Raw genomic sequence first — 10,655 nt, 5'->3', positions numbered from 1 at the left:
ATATTTCTATTACATTCAATTGGTTAACGACAACGATAATTAACTAAAATGTGTCACTGTTTATAGGTTTTCATCCCTATAAACTTCGAGAACGCACATTGGGTCACTGGAGTTATAGATTTTCGTGAGTGGATGATTACGGTATACGATTCGGAGGTATCATATTCGGGGAATATAGGGACTCTTGAGCAGCAGATGCGACCGTATATGACATTCATTTCCGCGTTATTAGAGGCGACGAGTTTTTGGACAGCTTCAGGGAGGCCTCCACGACGTGATTCCCTCACTTTGCATCGAGCGACGGATGTCCCTCAGTAGGGAGTGGGCTCCGGTGACTGTGGCGTGTTTATGTTATGATTTTTTGAGTGTTTGGCGTTGTCACAGAGCTACGGATTTCCCCGAGAGTCGTCTACCTCTATGGGTCGACGTTTAGCGACGCAGTTGTATTTTCATTGTATCGAGTAACTCACGGATGTATATTTAGTTGACTCATTGTTTATTTATCGTTCTTTCTATGTTTAGATGTATTTATTTATTGTATGTGCGTATGTGTATGATATACTTTATCTGTGGTTATATATGGATATGTGATTTCAGTGATGTTACTATTAAGCATGAGTTGATATATCGTAAAACGGTAAAATTCGAAAAAACAGAATTGAAATTTGAATTCTAAAGGTTGGAAAACCTTAGAATGACAACAATCGAGAAATTCTTCAGAAATCTGAAAAATACGAGTTGATATATCGTAAAACGATAAAATTCAAAAAAATAGAATTGAAATTCGAATTCTAAAGGTTGAAAAACCCTAGAATGACAACAATCAAAAAATTCTTCGAAAATATGAAAAATACGAATCGATATATCGTAAAATGTTAAAATTCGAAAAAACAAAATTGAAATTCGAATTCTAAAAGTTGAAAAACCCTAGAATGATAACAATCGAAAAATTCTTCGAAAGTCTGAAAAATACGAGTCGATATATCGTAAAACGGTCAAATTCGAAAAAATGAAATTGAAATTCGAATTCTAAAAGTTGAAAAACCCTAGAATGACAACAATCGAAAAATTCTTCGAAAATCTGAAAAATACAAGTCGATATATTGTAAAACAGTAAAATTCAAAAAAACGGAATTCAAATTCGAATTCTAAAAGTTGAAAAACCCTAGAATGGCAACAATCGAAAAATTCTTCAGAAATCTGAAAATACGAGTCGATATATCATAAAACTATAAAATTCAAAAAAACAGAACTGAAATTCAAATTCTAAAAGTTAAAAAACCCTACAATGGCAACAATCGAAAAATTCTTTAGAAATCTGAAAAATATGAGTCGATATATCGTAAAACGATAAAATTTGAAAAAACGAAATTGAAATTCGAATTCCAAAAGTTGAAAAACCCTAGAATGGCAACAATCAAAAAATTCTTCGGAAATCTAAAAAATACGAGTCGATATATCGTAAAACGGTAAAATTTGAAAAAAAAGAATTGAAATTCGAATTCTAAAAGTTGAAAAACCCTAGAATGGCAACAATCGAAAAATTCTTCAAAAATCTGAAAAATACGAGTCGATATATCGTAAAACAGTAAAATTCAAAAAAATGGAATTGAAATTCGAATTCTAAAAGTTGAAAAACCCTAGAATGGCAACAATCAAAAAATTCTTTGGAAATCTGAAAATACGAGTCGATATATCGTAAAACGATAAAATTTGAAAAAACGAAACTGAAATTCGAATTCTAAAAGTTAAAAAACCCTACAATGGTAACAATCGAAAAATTCTTCGAAAATTTGAAAAATACGAGTTGATATATCGTAAAACGATAAAATTCGAAAAAACGGAATTGAAATTCGAATTCTAAAAGTTGAAAAACCCTAGAATGGCAACAATCGAAAAATTCATCGAAAATCTGAAAAATATGAGTCGATATATCGTAAAACGGTAAAATTCAAAAAAACGGAATTGAAATTCGAATTCTAAAAGTTGAAAAACCCTAGAATGGCAACAATCGAAAAATTCTTCGAAAATCTGAAAAATACGAGTCGATATATTGTAAAACGGTAAAATTCGAAAAAAACAAAACTGAAATTCGAATTCTAAAAGTTGAAAAACCCTAGAATGGCAACAATCGAAAAATTCTTCGAAAATCTGAAAAATACGAGTCGATTTATCGTAAAACGGTAAAATTCGAAAAAACAAAATTGAAATTCGAATTCTAAAACTTGAAAAACCCTAGAATGGCAACAATCGAAAAATTCTTCGAAAATCTGAAAAATACGAGTCGATATATCGTAAAACGATAAAATTCGAAAAAATAGAACTGAAATTCGAATTCTAAAAGTTAAAAAACCCTACAATGGCAACAATCGAAAAATTCTTCGAAAATCTGAAAAATACGAGTCGATATATCGTAAAACGATAAAATTCGAAAAAACGGAATTGAAATTCGAATTCTAAAAGTTGAAAAACCCTAGAATGGGAACAATCGAAAAATTTTTCAGAAATCTGAAAAATACAAGTCGATATATCGTAAAACGGTCAAATTCGAAAAAACAAAATTCAAATTCAAATTCTAAAAGTTGAAAAACCCTAGAATGGCAACAATCGAAAAATTCTTCGAAAATCTGAAAAATACGAATCGATATATCGTAAAACAGTAAAATTCGAAAAAACGGAATTGAAATTCGAATTCTAAAAGTTGAAAACCCTAGAATGACAACAATCGAAAAATTCTTCAGAAATATCAAAAATACGAGTTGATATATCAAAATGCCCCCAAATTTTAATAACATTTCATTTAACCCCTCAATTATCTATTCCTAAAATTTCATTAATGCTCTTAGAATGTTTAATATCAAACTACCCCCTAATTTTAATAAAATTTCATTTAACCCTTTCTAGTTAGTGAGAAGGTTTATATAAATGAAAGAAAGGGTAATTTTGACATTTTAAAAAAAGTCATGGGCATTTTTGCTTAGGAATAGTGAATTTGTCTATTTTTGCTTGAAAATGATGATTTTGGGCTTTTTTGCTTAATAGGGGGTATTTTGGCCATTTTCAATAATTTCCCTAAATAAAAAATCATGTATTTTTAAATTAAATTAAATTTAAAAATTTACACATGTTAATACCAAGAATTGGATTGATTGACAAAAGCAGTTATAATTAGATCATGTAATAAATGTGGACTCATAAATAATATCTCACTAGTAGCGTTATGTGTATAGTTTTATAAATAAATAACAATGTATCATCATGTGATTAAATAATTAAAAATTAAAAATAAAATAATATTCAATCATATAGTAACACATTGTTATTTGTGCAAAAAATTGTGTAAATAGTTTCTTTTATTATCTCATATATATAACTTAAATTTGATTTAACTTTTGGGTGTGCTTAAATTTTTTGTTGAGAAATGTCAAATTATAAAGATATAAATATTTACAAAGTCATTGTGTTGGTTGATTTATGTTAAAGAGCAACAAAAATATTGATGGCTGGCAGTTGATTATTATATTTACTAAAAAAAATTTACATTAATTTATGATTTTAGGTTGTTTTCAATTTAAATATGATGAATTATTTTAATAATTTAGTAATTTCAACCAAAATCTTTGAGTTTGACAAAATTGTTAGTTTGAAATTGAAAATTTGAATTTTAAGTGGTAAAACTCTTTTTAAATCAAACTCATAGAAATGATATCAGAAAAATGATTAACAACATCTTCTCAAGTGTTTCAACATTGTTTTGAAAACTTGAGAATTTAACCTCTTTCTGTAACCTTTCAACCACTAGTTATTAACCCATCAAAAATTTGTGCTTACAAATAGGGTAAATTGCGAGTAAGAAGTTGACAGTAATAATTTATCATTATTTAATAATTTAACAAATTATTAATTTATAATTATTTGTTTATTATAAGAAAATTAATGTCTTTGATCCGTGTGATTAGAATTTCTTACTTTTCTTTCACGGCATATTACATAATTTATATGTTGACTAGTTGACTTTTCACCCCATTGGAAAAGTGAATCATGGAAAAGAATCATGATGTTTCTGTCATTTCTTCATCAGGAAGATGACATTTATCGATCTTAACGTGTTGACTCAGAGTCATTTATACTTATGTATAAGTCTTTATATGTAACGATCTTACAAAAAAGTCTTTAAAGTCAGACCCCACCAATTGAAAACAAGAATGCAATAATTTTGAATAAGATTTTTGGGTTATTAATTAATTTAGTTACTTTTTAACTCATATGAAATCTTTCAACAAAACATAATTCAAAAGGTAATCCTACCATTAATAACTAATTGAAGTCTCAATTTCAATTATATAATTATGCGTGTTGATTACATTTTTTTCAATATTTATTGAATTTCATTAAAAAGTTTAAATGAAATATAGTATGTTTGATACACATATTTAGAGGTAGGCATGAACTAGGCCAGACCCGAACACCCATAGGCTTAAGTTCGGCTCAAATAAAAAATAGTCTAGTTCGAGTTTGACTCAAATAAAAAATAGTTTAACTCAGTTTGGCTCAAGTTCAACTCGATTTCGTATTTCAATTCAATTTGAATTCATGGTTTGAATTAATGGTTCAAATTTATGATTCTGATTCGTAGCTCAAATTCATAGTTCATTAACAAAACGATATTGTTTTACTCAAATAATATTTAAAATTATTGATTCGAGTCAAACCAAGCCATGAAATCGAATCACCAATTTAAATTATGAATTTGAGCTATAAATTTGAACTACCTATTTGAGCTATTAATTTAAGTCAAACATCTCTTAGCTCGAATTCGGTTCGATTTAAAAAACGAGCCAAATATTTTGGCTCAAATTTGGTCAAAATTCAAATTAAATAAATTCAAACCAAATTGAATTGAGTTGAGCCGACTTTAGAAATCGAGTCAACTCGGATCATATCTAAGCCTATATATTGGGGCTTATTAAAATTTTGCAATGTGTAATGCAAGACGGCATATTGGAATTTTACAAATGCATTATGCGTAGGAGTTCATTGACATTTGACAATACATTGATATTTGACAGTACCTTCTGGGGCAACCAAACCAAGTGGAAAGACTTAATATCTTCAATATTAATTAGTACGTCCCATCAATGAGCCAATCTTCAAAGGTAATATAATGTCGTGAGAAACGTGGAACTAAGATAGTTGTATGTTTAATGCTAATAGAACTATGAAAAGTAAATGTATCAATTTGAACTTCAAGTTGCAAGGATAATATCTTCAATATTATTTGTTTTCATAGAGTTGATGAAATGCTAGTTACAACAACAAATGGTGGAGATTGGGGGACCAATAAAAATTATGCCTTTTTTGGCCTCTTCATCACTCTATAGCAATTGAAGTTGTTATCTAAATATTAGTTTTTGTGAAATAGAAATATTCTTATTTTTTAGTCAAGCAATTCTATATATACTCACTTTTAGTACATAATTCGTATACACGAATGATGTATCATTATATGATTGAATGTTATTTATCTTTAATTTAAAATCACTCAATCATATAATGACATATTATCAGTATACATGAATTGTGTATCAAAGATAAATGCATATACTTTTATTCTTTTTAGTCCATACAATATTGAGATCTAATATAATATTTGTGAGGCGAATCAATATGGGTGAGCTTAATTTGTTTTTTCGGGCCTTGTTTGGCTGCTTGTTTTTTTATGCTAATAAATTTTTACTTATCCAAAAAAAATTGATCATTTAATAAAAAGGAAAAAAATACATAGAAATGAATTTTTTCCACTTTGGATGTAATTTACTAAATTAACCAAAATTTTGTCAATATCTCATCCCGCCTTAAATTTTACACTGTTAGAATAAAAATTCCGCTAAAATGTAAAATTTTAAATACTCTCATAGTTTGAAATCTTACATTTACCCCTTAAATATGCTAAGAAAAATTACATAAATCTCATTTAGCGTCAGATTATATCTTACAATTAGCCCCAGAACAAGCTAAATTTATAAAGATAACCAAGATAATATGTTGTTTAGTTGAATTTTTGCCCCATTGGAAAAATAAACCATGGAAAAGAGTTATGATGTTTCAATCATTTCTTCATCAAGAAGATGATATTTATCAGTCTTTACGTGTTGGCTAAGAATCAGTTATATTTATGTATAAGTCTTTATACTGAAGGTCTTACAAAAAAAAAATTTTAAAGTCAAGCCCCACCCATTGAAAACAAGGAAGCAATAATTCTGAAAATGATTTTTGGGTTATTAATTAATTTAGTTACTTTTCTACTCAAGTGAAATCTTTCAACAAAAACATAATTCAAAAGGTAATCCTATCATTAATAACTAATTGAAGTCTCAATTTCAATTATATAATTATGCATGTTGATCACATTTTTGTCAATAGAACTATGAAAAGTAAATGTATCAACTTGAACTTCAATTTGCAAAGATAAGTCAAGTCTAAAACAGCGTTATTTGTTTTCATAGAGTTGACAAAATGCTAGTTGCAACTACAAATGATAGGGATTAGGGGACCAAGGCTAATTGTGTTTTCTTGGTCTCTTTATCGCTCTATAGCAATTGAAGTTATTACTCAAAGATTAGTTTTTATGAAATAGAAATATTCATATTTTTTAGTCGAGCAATGCTATATATACTCATTTTTAATACACAATTTGTATACACAAATAATGTCACGTTAAATAATTTGTATGTTTCACTCATTATTCGTCATAAAGATAACATTTATAAGTCATTAGAAGTGATTTTCCAACACTACAATATTGACTCAAATCATATTTATTATTGGTAAGAAGTTGACAGTAATAATTTACCATTATTTAATAATTTAACAGATTATTAATTTATAAATATTATTTTATAATAAGAAAATTAATGTTTTTGAGCCGTGTGATTAGAATTTCTAACCTTTTTTCTACGACATATTACATAATTTATATGTTGATTAGTTGACTTTTTGCCCCATTGGAAAAGTAAACCATGGAAAAAGAGTTATGATGTTTTAGTCATTTCTTCATCAGGAAGATGACATTTATCAGTCTTTACGTGTTGACTAAGAACCAGTTATACTTGTGTATAAGTCTTTATACTAAAGGTCTTACAAAAAAAATCTTTAAAGTCAGGCCCCCACCCACTGAAAATAAGGAAGCAATAATTTTGAACAAGAATTTTGGATTATTAATTAATTTAATTACTTTTTAACTCACATGAAATCTTTTAACAAAAGCATAATTCAAAAGGTAATCCTACCATTAATAACTAAAGATTAGTTTTTGTGAAATAAAAATATTCTTATTTTTTAGTCAGTATAATTAGAGATCTAATATAAAATTTGTGAGACAAATCAGTATAATTACATTAATTCGTATTACATAATTTTTAATTTGTTTACATAGTTTATATAAACAAAGTATAAGTTGAACTAAAACTATACATATTTCTCAAACTTATTATAGGGTTTTCTAACTAGTTAATTAATATATTATCATTTTTTGTTCATCAAAATTTAATAAAGTATATAATGACCATGAAAAAGGAAAGAAGAAGGAAAATGGGTTGAAAAAGACATTCAACATGTTTCTATATTATAAATACCCAAAGCCAATCTCTTGGCAATAATAGAAGCCAAGAGATTTGAGTATTATTATTGAGAGATGGAGTTAAAATGTGTGAAGGTGTGGTTGATTTTGATGTTGATGTTTATTACATCAAAAAGATGGAGGGTTGAGAGTTGTTTGAAGCAAGAGAAATCTGCTCTCTTGCAACTAAAACATTTCTTCAATGATCCTTACTCAATTCAAGAATGGGTTGAGAGAGATGAGGATTCATCAAATTGTTGTCAGTGGGAAATGATTGAATGCAGCAATACAACAGGCAGAGTGATAGGTCTTGATCTATACTATGCAAGAAATCAAGAATTAGGGGAGTGGAACCTAAATGTTTCTTTGTTTTCTCCCTTCCAAGAACTGGAAACACTTGATTTAAGTGATAATCTTATAGCTGGTTGTGTTGAGAATGAAGGTATTTTACTGTCCATCTTCAAAATTAATGAATTGATTTTAAAGAATGCAAATATACTTTTATTTACTAAATTTAATTTATTAATGAGATATTTTTACAGGTTTTGAAAGATTATCACACTTAAGTAATCTCAAGGGTCTCTACCTCGATTACAATATGTTTAATGACAGCCGTATTTTATCAGCTTTGAGCAAGCATTCATCTCTCAAGAATTTAAGTTTAGCTTATAATCATTTAAGAGAACTAAACCATTTTAATGGTAATGTTCCATTACATAACTTAACTTTTATTATTATTATTATTATTATTATTATTATTATTATTATTATTGGATTGTTTTCCAGTTGCAAAGTTGAACAACTTGGAGTATCTCGATTTAAGTGGTAACACTTTCAACCATAATATACTATCATATGTGTCTACTCTCTCTTCATTAAAAGAATTAGATATGTATGACATTGGATTAAAAGGAACATTTGATCTTCAAGGTAAGTTTGCTTCCCATTTTAATTTCTTATGGATAATACGATTTTATGTACAACCTTTATTTTATTTTGTTAAATTGAAAAGATGTCACAAGCTGACTTGTACATCATTTAAAATTAAATTAATGAAAGTCTTTTATTATTAAACATATTAAAAGCAATAATCTTTCATCATTAATAGATTTATTTTTAAATAGTATAAGGAATGTTTATAAGTGTCACATATTCTCTCTTTGTCTGTCTTGAGTAGTTTGAATAATTTATATATTAGCTTTAATGAAATCAAGAGCATTGAATTAAAGTCCTTTGAATACTTACTAGTTTAACTCGTTCTTATTATAATTATTCCCAGAACTAGTCTCTTTGAGCAATTTAGAGGTATTATACATGGGAGGAAATCAGATTAACAAAATCGTTTTCTCAAAAGGTATCGACTATTACATAATCTATTTTAATAATTTCAAACCAAACCCAATATAGTAATTAAACACTTGTCTTTGTTTTCCTATTACAACTGTCCTTTTATCCCTTAAATCAAATAAATTGAGGGAACATTTTTTAATGAGAGAGCAATGAAAATAGTTGTGTTTGAATCTTTTTATATGCACACAGGTGATGCAGGTTTGAGGAAGTTATATTCACTTTCTCTATATAATGTGTCAATTAGTGATGGGAATAGTCTCTTTCAGACATTGGGTTTATTGTCATCCTTACAATCTTTTGATCTATGGTATTGTAATATTAGTGGAAGACTTTCTGGTTATGGTAAGTACATTAATATTGCCCAACAAAAAAAATCATTTTAAATAATTCTTTTAATTACTAAATAATTTTGATAAAATTTGTTTTACCTTTTCAACGAAATAAAATGATAACATTGAATTTTAATTTATAAGAAAGGATTTGGTGAGAATAAATTGAAATTTGATTTATATATTCTTTAAATGTACAATATTGCATTTTCACATATTAAACGAAAAACAACTTTATTTAATGGAGCTGAAATTATTTTAGACATGTTAAATATTATATGCCCAATCAAAATAGTCATCGAGAAGGGCATTACAGTAAATCTATCAAACACTGAACTTTAACAAAGTCTAGATGTTAAGTGGTCTAGTTAAATAAGTTTATATAAGTTACAGTCTCTTACTATTGTTTGTAAAATTAGTTTCTGCAATTACAAGTGGCATTATCATTGTTCCATTTTAATTGAAAACAAAAATAATCATTTAATTTCCATTTTAATTATTATTAAAAAAGATAAATTAGTTTTTGACATTTTAACAAGTTGTAAGTTGTTAAATTTAAATTTATTTGAACCTATAATTCTATGAATTTATGATTATAATACAATTATTTCAAAATTATAATTAGAACCAATAACAATATGAAAAATACTTAAAAAATCTTGGGATGACTATTTTTCTTGCACATTTTTCTGTATTTTTCTTGCACATTTTTTTTCCTTTATGTGTAGAGTGGTCTTTATTCAAAAGTTTGATAGAGTTAAGCATTTTTGGCTCTATTTTTGATAACTACCTTTTTCAAATGTTTGGAATTATGAGTTCTCTTCAACCTCAATGATGCTCCATTTGACCAAAGTTAGAATATAATTACAAATAGTTGCTTATGATATAATTTTTGAATACACTAAGACATTGATTATTTAAGGCCTATGCCTAAACTTAAAATGGAAAATTTTTTAATATTATTACTTACTTAAAAAATGTCTATACAAATTTCCAACTACATTAATTTATTGTCTTGTATTATTTATAATATTAATAATGCTAATAATTTCTACTTCAGAATATTAGCAAATTCAATCCATGTTTTACTAAAGAGTCCACATTAAATATATAAAATAGTTCTTGTCCATAACATCAATAGTTTTTTAATAAATTTTCATTATAAGGGTATTTCTGTAAATGTAATCAAACAGTTAATTTTGACAAAATTTGGGTGTTAAGTTGTCATTTTAAACAAGTTTTATAACTTATAGACTTTAATATCTACTTCTACAATTAGTTGCCCTAAATTGATAATCTCCTTATTTGAAATAAAAATTAAATTTTAATTTCTATTTTAATTATTTTACCAATTATAT

The 10,655-nt window shown here is 26.9% G+C and overlaps 1 protein-coding gene across 1 annotated transcript; it reads left to right on the top strand.

The window, feature by feature from the left end:
* Positions 1–7,689: 7,689 nt before the first annotated feature.
* Positions 7,690–10,132, top strand: LOC123194908 (receptor-like protein 56). The gene is made up of 6 exons (XM_044608412.1): positions 7,690–8,060; positions 8,161–8,319; positions 8,405–8,548; positions 8,898–8,972; positions 9,158–9,310; positions 10,026–10,132. The coding sequence occupies exons 1-6, from the start codon at positions 7,694–7,696 to the stop codon at positions 10,130–10,132; spliced, it is 1,005 nt and encodes a 334-aa protein (XP_044464347.1). The 5' UTR covers positions 7,690–7,693.
* Positions 10,133–10,655: the final 523 nt, after the last annotated feature.

Source organism: Mangifera indica, chromosome 13 (genome assembly GCF_011075055.1).
Source record: "Mangifera indica cultivar Alphonso chromosome 13, CATAS_Mindica_2.1, whole genome shotgun sequence".
NCBI lineage: Eukaryota > Viridiplantae > Streptophyta > Magnoliopsida > Sapindales > Anacardiaceae > Mangifera > Mangifera indica.
The sequence above is the reverse complement of the archived record's forward strand: the minus strand, read 5'-3'. Positions and strand labels throughout refer to the sequence as shown.